Source organism: Juglans regia, chromosome 7 (assembly GCF_001411555.2).
Source record: "Juglans regia cultivar Chandler chromosome 7, Walnut 2.0, whole genome shotgun sequence".
Classification (NCBI taxonomy): Eukaryota; Viridiplantae; Streptophyta; class Magnoliopsida; order Fagales; family Juglandaceae; genus Juglans; species Juglans regia.
In genome coordinates this window covers 50,836,993-50,860,157 of record NC_049907.1, presented here as the reverse complement: position 1 = coordinate 50,860,157, position 23,165 = coordinate 50,836,993, and the positions used below count along the sequence as shown (strand labels likewise).

The window sequence follows — 23,165 nt, the reverse complement described above, 5'->3', positions numbered from 1 at the left end:
TGGAACAAATATGCTAGTCTGTTCAAACGGACAATCAATTTTATGGATAATTTTGTCCCTAAATATCGGTGTTCGAACGATAGGATAATATCCAAACGATAATTACAATTCGGACTATTTTGAGACGAAATTTGGATTTCATCTAAGAAATGAAAAAAAAAAATTGTCATAAAAAAATTCATCCCTAAAAATTAAATTTGTTCTGCTGTGAGTTTTTTTTCTATTTTTTTTTTACTTAGTGATTTAAGAATATTGTGATTATTTTAAAATATATATATTTAAAAGTAATAAAAAATACATACAAAAAAAAAATTGATAATATAATTAACGGTAGCGAAATTGAGAGCGTTTGTAGAACCACCCTAATTCTTTCAAAAAATTGATTTACACAATATTTTACATAATTATATTTTAAATGAGAGATATTTTATAATATATTTTATAAAAATAATATTCTTTTATAAAAATATCTTCATTTTATAATATTATTATCAAATATATTGTAAAAATATATTGTGTTAATATGATTACTCATTCGAATTAGAGAATTAAGTACGTTACATGGGCACAAGAGTAATTATGAAGTACGGGGTAGGTGATTCTTGTCAGTGTGAAAAGCAGGAGAAAACGTACGTTTGAGTCAAGCTCATAAATTTATCCAGGAGAGGATTCGATCCTTTTTTACAGGGCGCGCGTTACTTATAATTAGGCCTAAAAAAATTTGACAGTGCTACTCTGTAATCATTAATTTCACCGCTAGTTGAAATTATTTATTTATTTATTTATTTTATATTCATATTTGTTTTTGTCATTTTAGATAATTTTAAAAAATATAAAAATATATTAATATACTAATAATTACTTGTGAAATCATTAAGTAAAAATAAAAATAAAAAAATGTCAAATTTAGATGTCAAACTAGTATTTTTCAAAAAATTTGATGTGACTCGCAAATTTGATATGTTATTTTTTTCCTCAACAAAATGACGGGTGAGAGAGACCAGCATAGCTAACCTCGTTAGGCGTGACTATATGAGTCATTTTCTATTATGAAATGTCTAGTTTGAGCAATAATTACTACCTAATGAGCAAATCCGTCACTACAGCATCACCAAGCTGTCAGTTGGTCTAAAGCTCATCCTATAGATTGCACAACTTTTGCAATTGATTTTGACTTATGCCTCACTCAAATTCCTAACCTCTAGCCTATGGAATATCAATTTGTAGCGACTGAACTATTACCTTAATAGTGAATTTGATATGAATTTAATATGACATTATTATGTCAAAATCGAAGATTCGACTCATTTAATTAAATGAAATTGACTCGTATATAATTTAAATTCAACTTGACATATAAATTGAGATTCAATAATTTTTGTTACAATTCATGACGAATGCGATACAAACCTATTGATACAAGGGTCCTACTAGTGGGTACTGATGGCTGTACCCATAAGGGTAAAATATATATTTTTTTCTCTTTACATATTTTTTAAGCAGTTTTAAACGTATTTTTTTTAAAAAAATACAATTTCATTAATAAACACTTTTTTAATCAAGTTTTTTTATAAAAACAAAAAAACAAATATCGGTCAATTTGGAGGGTCCAATTCATTGGTCCCCAACATTTTCCTTAATATAAAATTAGCACATTAAAGCTAAAGAATCTAATTCTTTCAATTTATAAGTTGATTGAATTATGTTGAGTCCTATGAAACACGGACGACAAGCAGTAAATTCTCAGTTTCGTGATATTACTCTCATATATGACCGCTCTGAATTTTGATCATATACATGAGAACGTAACCGGTAACCGTGTGCGACTTGCCTTTCTATTGGTATCTGTAATAAATGCTGCATGATCAGAAGTCATTGCTCTTATTTAATTCGTAACATCTTTTGCATTTGAGATAATGAGGAACCTACCCCCATTAACCTAAGAAAAGCATCCCCCCAGGCCCCATCCATAGCAGTATAAAGGAAGCGCACTACTCACTCTCACTCTCACTCTCACTCTCCTTCTCGTGGGCTAGCTGATCATATTCTATATCTATTTGCAGTAGCAATCTTTTAGTTGGCTAAAGCAGCCATATCTTCTCGTTGGCAAAGATGGAGCTGGAGATGGAGATGAACAGAAGAGAAGTAGTAGTACAAGAAGAAAGCTGCGATGGAGAGAAATGGGTGCATGATTCATCTGTGGATCATAAAGGAAGAGTTCCTCTCCGTGCTTCAACCGGTATCTGGAAGGCCTCCTCCTTTATCATCAGTAAGTATGCGCGTGTTTGTATTTTATACATAACATTGTTAATCAGTTAAACTGTCCGTACTGATTCTCTAGTACTCTTTGCCCTGTTATTTAATTCCAAATATATCTCATCCCCTTTACATATTATCCGATCTCTCATGAAACTTCAGAAGAAGAAACCAAAAAGTTCTTCCCTGGTTTTACAGATTTTACTATCATTCTTTCTTTCCACCTTCCTTATTTTCTATTTTTTTGTCAACATATGGCAGCATTATTAATTTCATCATAAATATTGCAATGGGACGGCAACCTAATCCTCTGGTGCTGTTTCAGTTGCTGTCAGTCGTACGAGATTACTTACTGGGTTTTTTTTTTTTTTTTTTTTGGCTTTTAATTTTTTTTCTAAGCTTTTATGTCTTTTAATTGAATCAACACACAAATCCGATTCCCTACCTACCCCCCACACCCTCTTAACTTTTTTTTAGATACTGATGTGTTATGAACCCACTAGGTAGAACTCACCTTTGAAAACTAACTTACAAGGAAAGGGTGCTTAGGAGCTTATAAACCATCAACTAATCCCATACTTAGTCAATGTGGGATCGTAACAACCACCACGCTCCGCAACCGACGTCCACGGCGGTCCCGGCGGTCCCGGCGCTCACACGGGCTGGCTGTGCGCTAGGTCTTTTCCTAGCTCCGGGCGAACACTGTCATGCCGGCATCACCCCCGTGCCGCATGATTGCAACCGTCGCAACATGGCTTTAGATGTGGAGTGGCTCTGATACCATTTGTTATGAACTCACTAGGTAGAACTCACCCTTGAAAACTAGCTTACAAGGAAATGGTGCTTAGGAACTTATAAACCATCAACTAATCTCATACTTAGTCAATGTGGGATCGTAACATGATGGATTGCGGTGGATTCAGATCATGCATGTCAACTCTGGTCAGGTACCTTAAGGCAGATTTGAGGAATAAGATGTGAATTTTATGTTTTATTTTAATATTTAAAATATTATATTTTAGTATTATTATCATATTTAAATTTAAAAAAATTAAATTATTTATTATATTTTATATAAAAATTTAAAAAAATATATAATAATAAGATAAAATAAAATAAATATTTTATATCTCATCTCACCCCAACCACCCCCAAACCTGCCTTAATCTTTTCCGGTACTAGTCCACCTGGCCCCCACCCCCCTAAATCTTCCGATCCGGCATATCATGTCGACTCTGGTCTAGATTTTATTTCTATGTCTGCTACCTGGTAACATTGCTTTTTAAACAAAGAAAACGAGATGTCACGAGTCAAACTAACATACAGTACTACTAAACGAGGTTGCCTTTCAATCATTGGCAGTTTGTCATGTTTGAGCTGCAGCTCCTTTTACTGATACCATAGGGCAAGTTTCATATTAATTAATCACGATAGTGAAGAGAGGAGAGTCAACTTGTATTCTACACCTATGCTTTTTCTTTAAAGGCAAGAACTTGAGGGAAAAAGAAAAATTATACTCATTATTTCAACACTACAGAGGACTGCATATACTTTTATTTTTTTTATTAGAAAATATGTGTTATATAGATTATGAGTGAAAGAAGTTAATTAGTTTAATAAGAATAAAATCAAAATAAATAAAACAATATATAACGTGTGGTGTGTGAATAATCATGATTAACAAAGCTAAAGGACAAATAATTGAGCCACCTTTTTTTTAATTTCATTTCTCCGAGCTAGTCCAAAGAAACCGTGGGCAAGACGCGGGAAAACTGCGAAGGTGGGTCCTTACCTCCTAATGAAATTATAAATTGTATCTAGATGGTATCTCTGCCCTGTGTACGTCTATGTCGTTGTCCTGGGTCCATCCATGACAAAGTGGATGATATATGTTTCTAGAATTTTTGTTTCTTGCTTTATTAATATTATTGATTATGTCAATGGTTATGCCATGTGTTCTAAATCTGGTCCGGGCAGTGATCGAGTTTAGTGAGAGGTTGAGCTACTTTGGCATAGCAACAAATCTCATCTCATACCTCACAAGAGTGATCCATCAAGACCTCAAAACAGCAGTCAAGAACGTAAACTACTGGGCTGGAGTAACAACATTGATGCCTCTACTTGGAGGGCTCCTTGCAGATGCCTACACTGGCCGATTCACAATGGTCCTGTTTTCCTCCCTCGTATATCTAATGGTACTATATATTGTCATCAATTACTTCTAATTAATTATGATAAAAGTAATTGTAGATATATAGCCATATATAATGGCTAGGTCCCTAGCTTGAGAATGGTACTTATTTTTGTGTTAATTACTACCAAAATCAGGGCCTATGCCTGTTTACAATGTCTCAATTCATCCCAAGTCTAAAGCCATACAGCGAAGGGACGTCTCAGCGGCCTAGAAAGATTCATGAGGTGGTATTTTTCCTTGGCTTGTATTTTATCTCTGTCGGAACTGGAGGACACAAGCCCTGCTTAGAAAGCTTTGGAGCCGATCAATTCGATGATGATCACTCAGAAGAAAGGAAGAAGAAGATGTCTTACTTCAACTGGTGGAATTTCGCACTGTCTTGTGGGCTCTTGCTTGGTGTGACAGTAATTGTTTATGTTCAAGACTACGTGAGCTGGGGTGTTGCTGATCTCATTCTTACACTCAGTATGGCTATTGCAGTAGTAACCTTCTACGTGGGAAAGCCTTACTACCGATACAGGATACCTGAAGGGAGCCCTTTAACACCCATGTTTCAGGTCTTAGTTGCGGCCATTAGAAAGAGAAATTTACCTGTTCCCACAAATCCTGCATTATTATATGAAGTTCCCAAGTCGCAAAAGCCCCAACGAAGGCTTTTAGGTCATACCAGTCGGCTTAGGTACTTAAAAGAATATACATATACATGTAATCGATATATGGCACTTTAATTATACGAGGCAGTTTGTATACAAAATCCCCATGCAATTGGTACTAATTATCAATTTTGACCCACGTACAGGTTTCTCGACAAGGCTGCAACAATTGAAGAGAAGGACAGGATATCGATAGAGCAGAATCCTTGGAGATTGGCAACAGTGACAACGGTCGAGGAGACAAAGCTTATATTGAACATGATTCCCGTATGGCTAACTTCGTTGACATTCGGAATATGCATAGCACAAACCACAACATTCTTCATCAAACAAGCCGCCTCAATGAACCTAAATATTACTGAAAACTTCAAGATCCCACCGGCCTCCATTAATGCTCTTGGGGCAATTGCAATGATAATCTCGGTCACCGTCTACGACAAGATTCTAGTCCCAATGTTAAGGAAAGCTACGGGCAACGAAAGAGGTATCAACATTCTTCAGAGGATTGGCATTGGCATGTTATTCTCAGTTGTGGCAATGTCTGTGGCGGCCTTGGTGGAAATGAAGAGGCTAAGAGCTGTCGAGAAGGAAATCATTCAAGGAGGGAAAACCGGGCCACTATCTCTGAGCGTTTTCTGGCTAGCTCCACAAATAATAATTATTGGCTTGGGAGACGGTTTTGCAGTGGTTGGGTTGCAAGAGTATTTCTATGACCAGGTACCAGACTCGATGAGAAGCTTAGGAATTGCTTTCTATCTGAGTGTGCTTGGGGCTGGGAGTTTCTTGAGCAGCTTTCTGATTATTGTTGTGGATCATGTCACGGAGAAGGGTGGGAGAAGTTGGTTTGCACAGAATGTGAATGAGTGCCGTTTAGACAACTTCTATTGGTTGTTGGCGGCCATGAGTGGGTTGAATTTGTGTGTTTTTGTGATGTTGGCTATCAAGTACACTTACAAAAATGTGCAGCGAAGGATAATTGGGTAGATCTTGTACAGTACTTGATAGCTAGCTACGCATATATCTTCTATCTATCTATGTGGTACTGAAAACCTGCTAGAAAAAAAAAAAAAAAAAAACTTATATAAATGTCGATCGCTTACTTCGCTTGTTTATTAAAATTGCTTGTTCTGTGTAAGATAATGATATAATTTGTTTTGAGAAATGATATTTGTACTCATAAAATGGGTAAATATCGTGTAATTTTTTAAGAAAAACGAGTAAATATGAAATTTATATAAAAATAAATAATAATAATAATTTTTTAATTATGGATCTCACTTTTTTTTTTTTAAATGAGTGCATGATATTTACATAACCTATGATTATATCTAGTATTACACCATTTATTTTTCAATTCAAGAAAAATGATAACTTGATTTGTTGTAATTAAGCTGCTTCTTTTGTTACCTTTTGACAACTCCGGATGTCATTTTAGATCAGTGGTTAAAATTTTAGACCTTCATAAATAGAGTTAATATCAGAATAGATCAGTTATTCAGTTCAAACCCTAACACTACTCTAAACCCAATTAAATAAATACTAACCTAACCATTTAAGACAGACTTAGTTACTGTTTGGATATAGAAATAGTTTTATCTCATCTTATTATTATAATTTTTTAAATTCTCACACAAAATATAATAAACAATTCAACTTTTTCAAATTTCGAAATAATAATAATATTAAAAAATAATATTTCAATAATATTTTAGGGTATGTTTGGGAGGTGAGATGAGAATTTTGTGTTTTATTTTAGTATTTAAAATATTATATTTTAGTATTATTATTGTATTGAGATTTGAAAAAGTTGAATTAGGATTTTAAAAAGTTAAATTTTTTATTATATTTTGTATGAGGGTTTGAAAAAGGTATAATAATGAGATGAGATGAGATGAGAATTTTGTGTCTCATCCCACTCCCAAACCTGCCCTTATTTAACTCATCTAAGGGCTTGTTTGTTTTCAGAGATGAGATGAGATGAGTTGAGATTAAAGTTAAAATATTGAATAAAATATTGTTAGAATATATTTTTTAATATTATTGTTGTTTTGGGATTTGAAAAAGTTGAATTGTTTATTTTATTTTGTGTGGAGATTTGAGAAAGTTGTAATGATGAAGTGAGATGAGATGAGATATTTTTAGAAAACAAACAAGGCCTAAAACTACCTCAACTCATCTCTAAATTTAAATGGGACAAATTATCTCATCTCACTGTTTAAACAGACGATATTCAATTCAAAATGTGTCAAAAATGTTAAAAATCTCTTATTTTGATACGTAATGTGTGCAATTTGGATGCAGCGAATAGTGGCTCCCAAGACTTTTTTTAAGGAGAAATGCTACTCATCAGTCTACTGTACATTACACTCTCCACACACCTCACATAAATTTTTTTTTTTTTTTTTTCAACCCAGCACGTTGAGTGTGCTGGGGCTTCTCCCAATTATAGGCTGCAAGGAAGATTTTTTCTTTTTTAAGTAACCTAACCATTTGGGTGATTTCATATGATGATATAGAGCCCCTAAACGACGTCGGACCCTCCTCGTCTTTCTCCCATCTGCGTTCAAATTAAGCAGTGGGAAGAGACCTAAAACTAAAAGCACAAGCAAAAAGAAGAAGAAAGTTGGGGTTGGAGCTAATCTTCAGCGCTGCGCTGCGAATTCGATTGGCAGTGATTTCGGATACGATTACGGTTTGTAATCCTTTCCTCATTTGAATATATTTCTTAATCTATTTGATTCAGAGAAGTCCGTTCTGCATAAGACAAATTGTAAAGCTTTCCAAAACTTTTTATAGAGGGAAAGAGAAGACTGCAGAAAGAGAGAGATTGCATTATGCAAACAGAGGCAAGAGTTGGAGTGGTGGTAGAGGGAGGGGGGCAGAGAGCTCTGAATTCGGGCCACGCCGATGGCGGTGCAAGGAAGTTCTCACAGCAGCAGCAACAGCCATTGCACCAGCAATCTCAGATCGGAACGGTATCGCAGCTCCTTGCTGGAGGCGTTGCCGGCGCTCTCAGTAAGACCTGTACGGCGCCGCTTGCTCGGCTCACTATTCTCTTCCAGGTTTGAATTTCGTCCTTTCATTTTCTTTTAACAGAGTTTGATGTATTCTTTGGGCTGCGTTTGCACTCTTTTTTACTTTGTGTTGATGTGTGATGTTACGAGTGGGTTTCATTGTTTACTTGAGTGCGTTAGGTTTTTATGCGATAAAGTTAATCGAAAGTTAGGATCTTATTTGTTTTGTTTTAGGTAAGGGTTGGATAAAGAATGAGTTTTTAAATTATAGCCGGGGTAAATGTTCTGTTTTAATACTTTGCTCAAAGGATAATCATCTGGTATGCTCATTGGAGTGGCACAGGAAGTTAAAGTTAGTTTAATGTAATGTCGATACGGTTTTGTGTATTTTGGACGAACTATGGGTTGATCAACCATTGCATTTCAGTGTCCTCAAGATTGATTAGCTGCCTCCCTGATATCTTTTTCTCTCCATCCTTCTAGTTGCAAGGTATGCACTCTGATGTTGCGACTTTGCAAAAGGCGAGCATATGGCATGAGGCTTCGCGGATTGTTGGTGAAGAAGGATTCAGAGCTTTTTGGAAGGGGAATCTGGTTACAATTGCTCATCGTCTACCTTATTCTTCTGTCAGTTTTTATGCATATGAGCACTATAAAAAGGTTGGTAGAAACAAGCATATATATGTCTGTCTCAGTCTGTGTTTGTGATCCATAGTTATCAGGAAAGTGCTTCTAATCATGCCTTTATGCCGTTGTCAATGACTAAACTGCATTTAATGCGATACAGCTACTAAAGATGATTCCAGGACTGGAGAGCCGAAGAGAAAATATGGGTGCAGACATTTGTGTACATTTTGTAGCTGGTGGTTTGGCTGGAATAACAGCTGCTTCAGTTACTTATCCATTGGATCTTGTAAGGACACGCCTTGCAGCTCAGGTAATGTCATTTGGCTGGAAGGAAAAGTCGTGTTTTCTTTTCCAGTTTGTACCAGTCTCATTTGTTAAGTTTTTAAAGCATTACTACTTATAAAAAAAAAAATTTTAAAGCATTGCTGCATTGATAGGCATGCTTTGGGAACTTTACTTTTTTTTTTTTTATAAGTAATCAAAGAGATTGTATTCATAGAACTAGGCAAGGCCTAGGTACACAGGAAGTATACACAAAAAAACTCCTAACTAGAGGTTACAATAGAAAGGAGAAGATCATGGACACTAGATCCATTACAAACTATAGCCCCCTCCCATAGGAACAATGACTTAAAAAAGAAAGCTTTAAGCTCAGCCAAAGTTCTCTCATGATCATCAAAACATCTAGCATTTCTCTCACTCCAAATACACCAACACAAGCATATTGGTACCAATCTCCAAATTGCCGCTACCTGAGAATCACCATGAAGGCCTCTCCAATTTGCTAGAAAGTCCACCAATCTATAAGGCATAACCCAAGACAATCCGACTCTTAAGAAGACATCATCTCATATAGCCTTGACCACCTCGCAGTGAAGAAGCAGGTGATCAACTGACTCCCCATGCTTTTTACACATACAACACCAATCTAAGACAATAACCCGACGTTTCCTCAAATTATATGTAGTGAGAATCTTGTCCAAAAAAGCTGTCCAGACAAAGAAAGCTGCTTTTGAAGGAGCTTTCGTCTTCCATATGCTCTTCCACGGGAACATCAACAAACCGGGGTTCGTGAGCTTATGGTAAAAAGAACTAACAGAGAAAGTACCTTTCTTAGAAAGATTCCAAAGCATCTTGTCTCCGGAACTCCCTGGAATACTTGCAGAATATAAAACCGCAAAGAACTCCGTAAAAGACTCCAATTTCCAATCATGAGCTGCCCTAATGAAACCCACATTCCATTGAGGGGCGCCATTTGAAAAGACCACAATGTCAGCAATCGAAGCCTCCTTAACTCTAGCAAGAGCAAAGATGGCAGGGAAGGTATCTCGTAAACAGTGGTTGCCACACCATATATCAAGCCAAAAAGGGACATGCGAACCATCGCCTACCACAAAATGTTCATGACCCCGGAAGGTCTGCCAACGGCTTCTAATGTTTTTCTACAAACCCACTCCATGAGAACCTCGTACCTCATTTGAGCACGAGCCACCCCAAGTTTCCCCAAATTGAGAATCTATGACGGACTTCCAAAGTGCCTCCCTTTCATTTTGATACCTCCACAACCACTTATCTAAGAGAGCTTGATTGAATTTCATCAACTGGCGAATCCCCAACCCTCCCCCCAAAATTGGGGTATAAATTGTAAATCAATTAACCAGGTAGAATTTGAACTCTTCTCCCAAGCCACTCCATAAGAAATCCCTTTGTATCTTCCCTATGCGATTAGCCACCTTTACAGGAAGCGAGAATAAAGACAAAAAATAGGTGGGTAAGTTAGAAATGGTGCTTTTAATCAAAGTCAACCTACCACCTTTCAACAAGTATAGCCTCTTCCAAGCAGTCAATCTGCACTCCACCCTTTCGACTACATCGTTCCAAATCCTTTCAGATTTAAAAGAAGCACCCAACGGTAAGCCAAGATACTTCAAAGGAAGTGAAGATATCTTACATCCCAAGGTGGAAGCTAGAATCTCCACATCAGGGGCAGCCCCCACTGGCACTATTTCCGACTTTGCAAGGTTAATGCTCAAACCTGACACAACAGCAAAGCAAATGAGAAGCGCCCTCAAGTCTTGGACTTGTCCAAGGTGTGCACCACAAAAGATGAGCGTGTCATCAGCAAATAATAAATGAGAAATATGGAGATTGCCATTCCCCACCGAGAAACCATGGAGCAACCCACCATCCACCAGACCCTCAATCATCTTGGAAACATTACTACTGCTCTTTGGTTTTTTCTTTTTCTATAGGAACTACTGCTGTTTCTTATTCTTGTTGTAGTTGTTGAAATCATTGTCTCTTTACTTTTTTTGGCATTTTAATATGATTTTTAAGTAAAAAAATATTATTTTTAAGTTGCTTACCATGTGTTTTAATCGGAAGATGCATTAACTGGAGTCTTGCTTTTCTTTAATATTTTGTTTGTGGTTTTGCATGTGCAATTTTCTTCTACATTGACTCGGCTAGTTTGAGCTTTAAGTTGCTTACCATGTGTTTTAATCGTAAGATGCATTAACTGGAGTCTTGCTTTTCTTTAATATTTTGTTTGTGGTTTTGCATGTGCAATTTTCTTCTACATTGACTCGGCTAGTTTGAGCTTTGCAGACAAATGTGATATACTACAGAGGTATTTGCCATGCTTTACAAACTATTAGCAAGGAGGAGGGTATTTTGGGTCTATATAAGGGGCTTGGAGCAACACTCTTGGTATGCTTCTGTAGTCAATTCCAAGTTTGTACATGCTAAGTCCTTTTCAGTGTATGGTTGATTGCTGTTTGGTTGCTAACGCAGGGTGTTGGGCCAAGTATAGCAATCAGTTTTTCAGTATATGAGACCTTGAGATCTTTCTGGAAATTGCATAGGTAAATCACATCATAAGTTGTTTCTGTCATTTTATTTTTCTGACGTGACTTCTTACAATTCCTATTGCTAGGGTCCTTTTTTTGGTTCTAAAACATAAATTTGCTGTCTTTATATCAGACCTGATGATTCTACTGTCCCTGTAAGTCTGGCTTGTGGAAGTCTTTCAGGAATTGCATCATCAACAGGTGAGTGATCTTAGACCTGCTACATCCGAAGCTTTTCATGAGTTTTGAGACTGCTTCTATGTTTCTTGTTAATTTTATGGGGGTTGGTCTTTTGTTTTCATGGAAATTAAACACATTGTTATTGTTGGCATTTAGTCTGATAAACAGTATTCTAGGAACCAACCAGGAAAAAAAAAGAATTAAAGCTGCAAAGACCAATGTACCTATTGTGTTACGAAAGAATTAAAGTTGCATTGTTTTTTCAATATGAAAAACTTCTTGCCCTTTAGATAAAGGGCTTGTATCTGTCCCGTGTACTTGGGCTCTTGCTTATTCTTATGATCAATAAAATCTTATTTACCAATAAAAAAAAAAAAAAGAATAAGCATTCTTTGTTACATCCTATTCTGAAATAGAGACAGGAGAGTATCTGGTGCATATGTTGTCTTTTGTATTTCTGTGAGTATGCATTACATGTTATGATTCTTACTTGGAGTACTTTTTACTCGTCTTTCATATCAAGTGCTAATTGGCAGCTACTACAGTTAATGAGGTTTTGGTTAGCCTATTTCCAGTGCTTAATTAAGATTGTCAATATGTAGTAAAAGTAATTGATACATGCAGCTGTGACTATGCTTTTGATGCAGAGAACAGGGTGTGGTGCAGGTTCTGCACCAAGTACCTAACCAGACTGACTGACCCCTAGAGCCAGAGAACAGACTGGAGTTGTTTTTTTATCTGGCATTTGAGAATTTTAGTAAGGAAGTCAACAGAAAATTACCTTCTTATGTCATTCATCTAACATTATCCTTTATGTAAAGATCTTTCTTGGATTAAATTCCTGTTTTCAACACTTCCTCAATAACTTGTCTCCCCAAGCTTTGCAGTGGGTTCCATTATGGGGTTGCACTACTCTCAGGTGAACCTATATTTTCTATCAGGTCCTCCTTGAGGTATGCTTCTCAGTTAGGCTTCCATTGCCAATTGATTAATGGGCGTTGGCATCCTTCAAGCCTTGCCGATATTTTTAAGGACTCCATTCATTTTTCTGTTCCAGAAAATGAAACAGGCAAAATATTTTTTATTTTTTTTTGTTATTGAAAAGCACGGACTTACTGCAAGATTTGAAAAAGTGGCGGTGATGCAAATTTAGAAGTAAAGTCAAACAAACTCCTTGTCTATTTTCTTGGAAGCAAAAATTAGTTGCTTCTGATTGAGTAGATCTGTTGCATGTGTCAAAACCTTTTACTATGACAAACTCAAATAATGCATTCACATTCTTAATGTAGATATAATTTATTTTGGCCTTTGCCTGGTGGAATTGAATTTTTGTACCAGTTTGTCGTTCTGCCTTCACTTGAACCCTACTCACTGGTAGAATGTGCATTCCCGTTTAAGCCATTCTAGATAGGGTTATTCTCCAAACACTGGTATTCTCTGTAACTCCTATAAAGTGGTGTCTATCGTTAATGACACCATCATCAAGAAAGTAGCCTAATACAGTGTGTGCAAGTTTGGAAATCATTTGGAGATAGGTACGGTAATAGTCTGGGTAGAGCTCTGAATATTTCTCATATAATGCCATTTTTCAGTTTAACCGCACAGCCACAACAACCTTCCCCAGGCATGAGTACTGAATCTATTGAAAAATTGTTTATTCATCAGTGAAGTTGCTCATGAGTTCAACATTTTTTGTTCATGCATACTAGTTATATGTATAAAGATAATAGTGTGTTATATTTTCTATTTGCATGCTGTTTTATGGTAATTTGTGTATTATTGCAGTTAAATAATTATTTGAATGAATGTTACACATCCTAAACAGGATAATACTGATGTGAGATTTTGATCGATGGTTTTAATTTCATAACATTGTTCTGTTGTATTATAAAGTGGTTCTCATTTGTGAGCTTTCCATATTTGATTGGCTTCAATATTTGTTTCTGTTCGGTTAATGGGATTGTTTGCCGTGGAACTTGGATAGTTGTTATGACATTGATAAGTCTAGTGTACCAGTTTCGGGTTTATGAGTTCCACAAGTAGTATCATGTCTTTTCATTTGTTCTCCACTACAATATGCAGCAACATTTCCTCTGGATCTTGTGAGGCGCCGAAAGCAATTGGAAGGGGCAGGAGGCCGACCTCGTGTCTATACAACAGGCCTTTTTGGTACTTTTAGGCACATAACCCGGACTGAAGGCTTGCGTGGGTTGTATAGAGGGATTCTGCCCGAATACTACAAGGTGGTTCCTGGTGTAGGTATATGTTTTATGACTTATGAGACACTGAAGAAGCTTCTTGCTGATATAACGGACCGTTTATAGTTGTCACCTACGTCTCCGGGAGTTTGGTCTGTATTCAAAAGGAAGGGTGGTTAAATTGTTATGTAAGCCAATTTCTTTTCTTGGGTTTTCTCATGGTGGTTTATTGTATGCTGCTGTGAGAATTGCATTTTTTGCATGTAAAGATACAGAACAGTAAACTCAGATGGCTATCTGTACGGAGGAAATTGTTGTCCACAGAATACTGAAAGATGATTAACTGGTGACCCATTTTCAAAATCACCATTTTTAGTTCAACTTTTTGCTATTCTCAATTAATCCTTTACACATGAAACTGCTGAGTGATCTTTAGCTTAAACAAATTGAGTTGACATTGGGTTCCTTTGGCAGATTCAAACCTTGTTTATGCATTACAAATGTGTGCGCATTATTTGCCATGCTTTTATGCATATACCTTGAAAAGGTCCTTGTCCCACTGTCATTTCCTTTTTTTGTATTAATTGTGACACCCAGCCCGGAAGTTCTGCTGGTCTTTAGTTGGTAACGATTATTTGCCTTTTTTGTGGCATGGTACGTAATACGACTCGTAAAGCGTTCAGAAATGAAGTTTTCCAGAGTTTCTAGAGCAACGTTGCTCAACCTCATAGGCATTTATGATGCACCCAGTTGCTAAAGAGTTAAAAAATATAGTTACTAATTTACTTTTACACGTCCAGTAAAAGGTGCATATTATTAGGCTAGAGACATTTTGGACACAGTTCCCCCTTATTAAAAATTGAAGGGGCATGCTGTTCAAACTTCTGTTATGAGCTTTCTTTAGAGCATGTTGCTACCTTTAATGGGCATACAACGGAGGGGGGATACAGCCACTGAGAACATCTCTTCCTATTACAATGGAAAATTCCCGGTGAGTCGAATGTGTTCCAGTGTAGAACGTAAACCATACTTATCGACAGCTGCATTAGCAGCCCTATATCCTCCTCCATATGCCGGGGAAGTATCGTTGGCGATTTGGTGCATGAAAAAGTCACCCAGCTTATTTTCGACAATGGACTTTCCACCTTTCTTTGACGATGAAGATGAGGAAGAGGACGAAGCTGCTGATGTAGATGGCATGGCATTAGATCTTGGCATCACTTCTGACTCAAGCCACATGTATGACAGCAACTGACAGATACCTTCCTCTACCTCAGGGTCAAGATTCCGGTAGCCTGCACAATTCAAAGTTAATGAAGATAAAGTGATGTACATCCAGATGATGATCCAAGGAGGAGATTGGGAAGGGCATTCTACCTCTGAGGCGTAACCAGCCATGCATCAACTCATGGGCAAGAATAGCACCTGTGAGTAATCTGAGTCCAGCAAAAAGATATCAAAATAATAAGATATGAAAACGCTTCTTCTTCTTCTTTTCCTTTTTTGCAGAGGTGGATCATGTTAATGTTAATATGTTTGTCAGCTCGATATGCATAATTGGTTTGATTTGGATGCTAACATGGTATTGGCCAAAAGTCCTAGGTTAAAATGTTGGCGACCCTATTCTATAAATTTCGTGGGTTTTGCAGCATAAGGCCTGTGGTTGTTCACTATTTCTGAGTCCGTTTGCATGTGGAGTATTGGTGTTTGAGCTTTTTGGACAGTCGTTCAATACAGAGAACAAAGAAAAGATTCAAATTACAATCCAATGTCTCTTCGAGCACGGCTAAAAGCAAACTTAATGGAAGGATGGACTACGAAATCTCCAAACAAGGGTATCAAGTGGACGATTTCTTATTGTTCTAACAAAGATTTCGATCATTGTAGATGGATTATGCACAAAAGCATAATGCAAAGATTTTATACTCGGTGCTACTCTACTCTTATGTCACAAGTATTTTTAAGCATGAAGACTGAGTTTTTTTAAAAAAAAAAAAAACCACATACACACAAAATGCATTGGGTTTAGAAAATTTACAAACCCCTTCTCTTGAAAAAATAAAAAATGGCGAAATTGTCATTGACCATCACCTTGGAAGACCATAGAGAACAAGAATGGCTGTAACTTCACATTTTCGAGTCAGTTTTTGGTGTTGGGTTCTCATTCCTACCTGTCGGTGGACGCCAAATCTCTGCCCTTTGTGTATCTGAATAAACAAAAATAATAATCACAGGTAGAGCAGCTAATAAACAATCGGCACCATTACACGTTATCTTCTTTCAAATTTAAGAAAAGCAAAACCAAGTGGTATAAGATTCTGATTACATACACTTGTGACTGTCTGCTCTTCGGAAAGACATAAACCCCTTGTCTCAGGCATGTGATGAAAGCCCTGGAAAGAGCAACGTCAGAATCTGAGAATTTCCATGAAAAAGTAAATAAAATACAAACACCAAGAGATCATTTATTACATTCTTCTCCCCAACAATGGCTTCATTAAGTGCTTGTCTTTCAACCAGAAGCATTGGAATTTGCTGATCTAATTTCATGTTCAGTCCTTCATAATAATCTCTTATGGCATGGTAAAGGGGTTGACAATCACCAGTATCCATGATAGCAGATTCCATGCACTCTAAGCATAAACGCCGCCCATCTTCCAGAGAGTAGTATCTTGAGTTCCAAGACTTCAAGGAGAAAAAAATAGGAGGAAAGCTATGCAGATCAATTTGAATTAATATTCATCTCTTCCAATTAAGAAAACATTTTGGAGATAAGGTAATAGAAGAAAATATGTTCCACATCTTGGATGATTACCTCTAGACGTTCACAACTACAGCAACGAGCTGTGTTATCATGCTCATGTGATGGACAATATTTTTGAGACCAAAATGGATGGCACCTATACTCGATCAAACCAGCAGCATTTGTTGGGATCTGAATTTTTTAATATTTAAATGTAAGAATGTAGATAAAATTCATGATGGTTATCAAAGATCCAATATAAATAATCTCAGCTAGATGGGAACATGATCGATATTTTTCAATCTAGCTCTCCCTATAGGAGAGGTTAACTAGCACTCCTGATGCTCGACATTACATACCACTGTCGGCATGCACTGGTCCGGTGGCAACCCAGACTTAAAGGATAGGCCTGAAATGGTATTTTAATTACATAATTATACAAGTAGGACACAACTTTTTGATTGACTGAGAACCAACAGTATGGCCAGAAGGAAAAAGAAAAAAACAAGAAAAAGAAAAGCAAGCAATATAGATTGAATCAAGTATGGTAACTTCTCTTACAAATTGGTGGCAAACTTCACATTTGGGATGGGTCAGCTCTTTAAAACAAGACTTGTGATAAGGTTCCCTCCCTGACAAAGAAAACTTGGATCAACAGAAAAAACCGTAAGAGCTAGATGAAGGATGAAGGAGAAGTTTTATCATCATTACTGGAATGGTTATTCAACCTCTAACTTTAAAAACCTGAAAAATAGACTGATATGATGGGAAAATTTAGAGACACAGAACAACTGATTACCTCATGCTCAGTAATTGGGTAACTACAAGCACGACAGCAGAAGCACTCCGGATGGAAAAATGTTCCCATGCAGCCCAAATAATTGCCATAGCCTATGTTACGTTTGCAACCACCACATACCCTGCAATAAACAAAAAGACATGACAAATCAAATTCAAGATTGTAAAAAGTTCTGAATCTCGGACAATCAATTGAATTTTATATTGTTATTAAAATGGTTATGCTGATATTTGACAAATCCTGTAGCAACTACACCAAAATAAACACCAATATGGGATTCAAGAAAACCATTTATGACTAGATAATCCTCGTCGCAACTGTCAATTAACAACCAAAATTTTTGGCAAACTGCAATGAATTCATCACCCAAGCAGCAAAAGTAAGTTACATTCTAGGAGAGCCCAAGGGAACAAAAAAGTGATAATCCAACAAATTTGAACATTTGCCAGAATGTGTGTGACAAGTAATGTGATATGGTCTTACAGATATGTATATATATCTGTGTGTGTGTGTGTGTGTGTGTTGATTCTCATTATTGATATTCATGAATAAATAAATAAAATTTTCAGTTCCAAACTGAGCTATATGTTCATAAAAAATTTTATAGACTGGGAAGAACCAAAGAGCTTTTAATGCCAGAAGATCCGTTCCAAAATCATGTGGCATGAAAACTGCCTCCTTGGGAAACAGAAACCAGTCATAAACCTCATCTCACCACTAGCACTTGACATGTATACTCCCTGCGTACTTGGGCTTTGCCTATTATTATGAATAAAACTTCTTGATTACTGATAAAAAAAAATGTTCATGATGCAAATAATTATAACTATGACTGAGAAATCTTACCTAAATTTCCTCGGATGATATGGTACAGGAGAATAAGGAGGATATGAAGATGAATTTAGTTTACCCTGAAGTGCCCTAGCAAGCTCTTCGTCAATGTTAGTCTGCCGACCATATCCTGGGGAGAAAGGGGGGGGGGACTCAATTTGGTGCAAATGTAACAGAGAAGCAACATTTATTTCAGGTATTAAATATTGTTAACCAACCATTACGTCTCTTCAAATCTTCAGCCAGGGAAAGTGCATTTGCATGGTCTTGTTCTTCTTTTTCCTTCTGAGCCCCAGAGCGATCATCCTGATTACACTACTAGAACTAGTAACAAAATTTTTCTTATATAAAACAAGCAGTGACATGTAAAAATTTGAGCACCATAATGTGATGTGAATGAAGTCGAGTTCCTTTTATGGGTTAAAAATTAGCATTGCCATTGAAAAGATTGAGACATGTATACAAACCCATTGCATTATTCATCAAGCACAATTTCTCAAAAGCAGAAATAATCATATTTTACAGGCTATGGTACGTATTTTTATCCTGTCCACCAGCTATACACCGATTATGTGTAGACATATATAACACCAAAATAATTGGGAATAACTTGCTGTGTGGTCTAGAATCCCCAAGACTAATCTGCGCGACGATCCATACAATGCTGCGAACTTTTAATCCATGTAACATAAGCATGATTGTCACTCCAAAAAATCTACACTACAATAACAAAGACACCACTAGGAAACCGCGGTTAAGATGAAACATTTATCTCGTTAATAACAACGATTTATTTTAAAAGAATTCAGAAAATTGTGTAAGGCGGTTTGGAAACTCAAGCACGGGTGGACTTCTCCAAGTAAGCAAATATGCAGGAGGAGCTTCACAGAATTTTGTTGCATAATCTATGACTTTGCAATAAGAAATATCAGCATAGTAGGGAACTGTGTACCGAGGATCTAGGGGGTGCACGCCAAGTCGGGTTTTCCTCGTCAAGGAGCTCAGGACGATTGGCACCACCTCCACCCTCTCCTCGATTGGAAACATTCTTGAGAAGCTTAATCAGCCATTTCATAATGCTAGACTTTCTCTCCCCGTTTGAAGAAATAAAGTCCCCTGCCGCCACAAATTATTCCAACCCCACCCCCCAACCAAAAACAAAAATTCAGTATGGTGAAAGGGGGGGAAATCATCACATACAAAATGCTGAAATGATTAGAACTCAATATGATTCAACTTATATAATCCATATACGTTTACATCGAATACATGTGGGAATGCATTCAAAACGATCCGTTCGCCGTATTGGTAGCAAGTGAAAGAAGGTATTCATAAATTAATTGGGTTAGGGACAAGTACCGTAAATACAAGGCGTAGATATGTGGTTGACACCAGAGGGAGCCATAAGGACCGAGAGCTATGTGTAAGTTTCCCCGGAAGATCAACGGGGGCAAAAGGAAGCGCAAAAAATGTGAAAAGGACAAATAGAGAGAGAGAGAGGGAGAGAGAGAGAGAGGAAGTGACTTCTTGGCAGGATATGAGAGAGGACGAGGAACAAGGCAATCGACATAGTTAATAGTGGCTGGTTGAAAGAGAGAGAAAGACAGGGAGAGAGAGAAGGAATCTGGGAGAGGGAAAGAAGTTCAAGAGGAAAAGAAAAAGATGCCTCGCTTGGAAAGAAAATGAACGGAAAGTAGAGAGAGAGAGAGAGGGAGGGAGAGATCGGATCGCTGAAAGTAGGTGTGTGGGAAGGAATCTGCTGAGGCGGATAACAATAAAGTAACGGCGGAGGCCCGAGAGAATCCCTCAGCTTCAAGATGATTTTCTCAGAGGGAGATGGAAAAGAGGGATCGATCGATGCGGTCATATAGATCATTTTCTCTCTCTTACTTTCTGATCTAAATTTTGGAGTATTTTTGCAGTGAAAAAGAAAGATTTTCAAACAAGTGCCCGTGATGTTACCTTGAAATTGCACAATTGCCATGTACTACCCGTTGAAATAAATTTAATTTACAAAATTAAAATTCACAAAATAATATAGTTAAATATCGTATGTACCTGGCATATCAGCAGTGCAGTATTTTGGGTTCAAATTAACAAACTATTCCGAGGTTATAATTGTCTCCCAAAATATTTAATATATAAAGTTTCCGACATGAAAGCAGTTTTAATTAACGTTTAGATAATTAATTGAGATGAAAGTTAAAAGTTGAATAAAATATTATTAAGATATTATTTTTTATATTATCTAATTTAAAAAATTTTAAAAATATAATAAATGATATTTTTAAAAAATTATAATAATAAAATTAAATAATATGAAATGAAATACTTATACTATATAAATGGGTCTTAATGATACCAATTAATATGTCATGTATCTCGAGCGAGTTGCATACGGTTGTGAAGTGCTGTTGGCGTAAAGAATAAGGTTGAATGAGAAAATCTACTCTTAGGCCGGTCTTTTACTCCACACACCATAAAGTGGCGAATTTGGTCTGATCGCTACGTCACGGTTTTACATAGGGCTGTACACAAACAGGCTAGACCGAGCCGACGTAGACCGATCGCCAGATTCACGAACCGACAGAGAACCGGTTGGCCGGTGGTAGCAAATTAACGAAACCGATGTTGGCCGATTCGGTCTACGATTCAGACCCGATCTAAACCGAATAACCGACCGACATCTAGGGGTGCTACCCGCATGGTGCGGGGCGGGGGCACCCCCTCCCCGCCCCCCGCCCCGCACCATGCGGGTGATGGGGGTTTTTCCCCCGCACCCCGCCCCCGGGAGGCGGGGCGGAAGCCGGGCGGGGCAGCGAGGGCGGGGCCCCGCTGCCCACCCCTACCGACATCTTATATATTTATTTTTTAAATATATTTCTTATACAAAATAACGTTGTTTCACATGAAACGACATCGTTTTGTTCTTAAACCTATGAAAAAAAATAATGGCGAAATGACGCTATTTGGTCTAAACCAAACGGCATCATTTTTGGGTAGAGTTAGAACCCTCCTCCCGCCCGCGTTTTCTCATTCCTTCCTTCATTTCGTAACTTTCTTTCTTCGCATTTCACCAATTCACAGCCGTCCCACTCCCAAACTCCCTCTCCCTCTCTCCGGACCTAGTGACCTACAATCTCCCTCTCCCTCTCTATGACCTGCACTATCACACTCTCCTTTCTCATCGCTCCCTCTCTCGTTGTCGACAACCCACACGGTCCACATTCCACTGTAAGTTTTATATTTTTCTTTGTATTTCATTTTTTCTGGGTTCCATTTTTTTGTTAGTTGTTATTGTTAATTTATTTGAGGAATGTTTTGGGAGGAAGAGAAAATGCCGAATCTTTAGTCTCTGTTTTTGCCTTGCTTAGTAAAAATATTGTGATTTGTGATATTGTGTCGTGTGTGATGGAGCAATGCTTAGTAGCTTATAGTAAAAACATTGTGGTTTCACTAGTTTATGCCTAAATGAGATTATATTTTCAAAAGCCTAATCCGTTGGTGCGTTTGTTGTTGTCGCAACCTTTGGAGAATGAACGTTGTCCATTTGTTCCAGATGAAGGTTGCTTTTCGCTGAGAGTAGTTGGTTGTTGCAATCAACGGTTATGCAGCTTGTTGTTCCAGGCGTCAGAGATAGCTTTCGTGGCCTATTAGCAGATCATGAAGCTCCTCAAACCTCATAGGGTTTTCACGAGCTCGTATGGGGGCAGAAATTTCCCTATACTATGAACCCAGACTGTTTAGAATATAAAGGGTCAGATCATCATCGGGAGATAGGATGATCAATCCTGGCAAGTTCATCAGCTACAAGTTTGATCACCTGGAGAAATTTTGTGACAATCCGATTTCCACGATTGTTGAGAGTGAGATCCTCCTTCAACTGCATCGCACGAGTGTGAGATTTTCCTGCATGAAGGCGCGTTAGTTTGTTCCAAGCTTCGTGAAATGTTTTACATGAAGCAAGTAACGGTGTGATTGTGGTGGATGTGGAGGCTAGCAAGGCATGGAAATTCGCTACTTTGGAAGCGGCGGCATTTTCAACATCAATCGCAGGGCATTGACTGTCGTCGGTGACAAAATCCATTAGATTATGGCCAAAAAGCAATGCTTCAAACTGTGCTCTCTATTGTGGAAATGTAGATGGCGTAAGCTTCTCGTTGATGGTAATAGCGGCATTAATGGTTATGATCGGGTTATCAGAAGATGCGGAAGAAGATATTGCCAAAGAGGAAGAAAGGTACTCGTTAGAGATTGGCTCTCTTGATACCATTAAACTATGAGTAACCTATATATAATTATAGTTGTATAAATGCCATGCATTTTTTTTAAAATAATGTAATTTATTATTAAAAAATTATTATTTTTATATAAATCTTATATTTATTTTTTTTTTCAAATAAAATACACTATAATTACGTACCCTGCAACTATTAATATAATTTCTCTTATGTAATATCGTACATAATTGATATTGCTGCCAAAAGGCCAGTTACTTGTCAATTATACAAAGTGACGTGATCTCTTCCTAAATTTCTGCCTCATTTGTCACACGCGAGGAAGTGGGCCTTGCACCGAGACATAAACGATTAATCTATATCCGTCGGTTTTGAAGTTTATTTTTAAACTTTTTCCTTTTTAGAGCACTAGCATTGGACTCATCAAATGAGTCCAATCTTCAAAATTTGATGATTTTGATTTTAAAATCCTAGCATTGGATTCACCATATGCTCAAATGTCAAGTTTTTAGCTACAGTACATTCATCTTCATCTTCAAATTTAAAAACTCACTATTCACACTCTATAACCATTATTTTATTT

At 37.2% G+C, this 23,165-nt stretch overlaps 3 protein-coding genes across 5 annotated transcripts; 2 read left to right on the top strand and 1 right to left on the bottom strand.

The window, feature by feature from the left end:
• The first annotated feature begins 1,915 nt into the window (after positions 1 to 1,915).
• Positions 1,916 to 6,238, top strand: LOC108991767 (protein NRT1/ PTR FAMILY 5.6-like). The gene is made up of 4 exons (XM_018966153.2): positions 1,916 to 2,269; positions 4,234 to 4,451; positions 4,585 to 5,129; positions 5,250 to 6,238. Exons 1-4 carry the CDS (start codon positions 2,113 to 2,115, stop codon positions 6,085 to 6,087), a joined length of 1,758 nt encoding a protein of 585 aa, XP_018821698.1. The 5' UTR covers positions 1,916 to 2,112; the 3' UTR covers positions 6,088 to 6,238.
• A 1,394-nt stretch (positions 6,239 to 7,632) lies between these two features.
• LOC108991850 (mitochondrial substrate carrier family protein B-like) lies at positions 7,633 to 14,352 on the top strand. Of its 3 annotated transcripts, none has more exons than XR_001996227.2 (9): positions 7,633 to 7,795; positions 7,900 to 8,165; positions 8,601 to 8,777; positions 8,905 to 9,054; positions 11,352 to 11,453; positions 11,538 to 11,608; positions 11,727 to 11,794; positions 12,428 to 12,530; positions 13,856 to 13,930. XR_001996227.2 is itself a non-coding variant. In XM_018966244.2 (8 exons), the coding sequence occupies exons 2-8, from the start codon at positions 7,938 to 7,940 to the stop codon at positions 14,095 to 14,097; spliced, it is 1,038 nt and encodes a 345-aa protein (XP_018821789.1). In that variant the 5' UTR covers positions 7,635 to 7,795; positions 7,900 to 7,937; the 3' UTR covers positions 14,098 to 14,352. The 3 variants fall into 3 exon arrangements, 1 of the variants encoding a protein (XP_018821789.1); XR_001996225.2 differs by having other exon boundaries at positions 12,421 to 12,530; XM_018966244.2 differs by lacking the exon at positions 12,428 to 12,530 and having other exon boundaries at positions 7,635 to 7,795; positions 13,856 to 14,352.
• A 388-nt stretch (positions 14,353 to 14,740) lies between these two features.
• LOC108991849 (protein DA1-related 2-like) lies at positions 14,741 to 20,232 on the bottom strand. Its single transcript, XM_018966243.2, has 12 exons — positions 19,704 to 20,232; positions 19,297 to 19,460; positions 18,563 to 18,650; positions 18,360 to 18,474; positions 17,514 to 17,634; positions 17,276 to 17,359; positions 16,787 to 16,906; positions 16,444 to 16,656; positions 16,302 to 16,364; positions 16,063 to 16,178; positions 15,349 to 15,407; positions 14,741 to 15,266 (listed from the first exon to the last, which is right to left on the bottom strand). Exons 1-12 carry the CDS (start codon positions 19,747 to 19,749, stop codon positions 14,944 to 14,946), a joined length of 1,512 nt encoding a protein of 503 aa, XP_018821788.1. The 5' UTR covers positions 19,750 to 20,232; the 3' UTR covers positions 14,741 to 14,943.
• Positions 20,233 to 23,165: the final 2,933 nt, after the last annotated feature.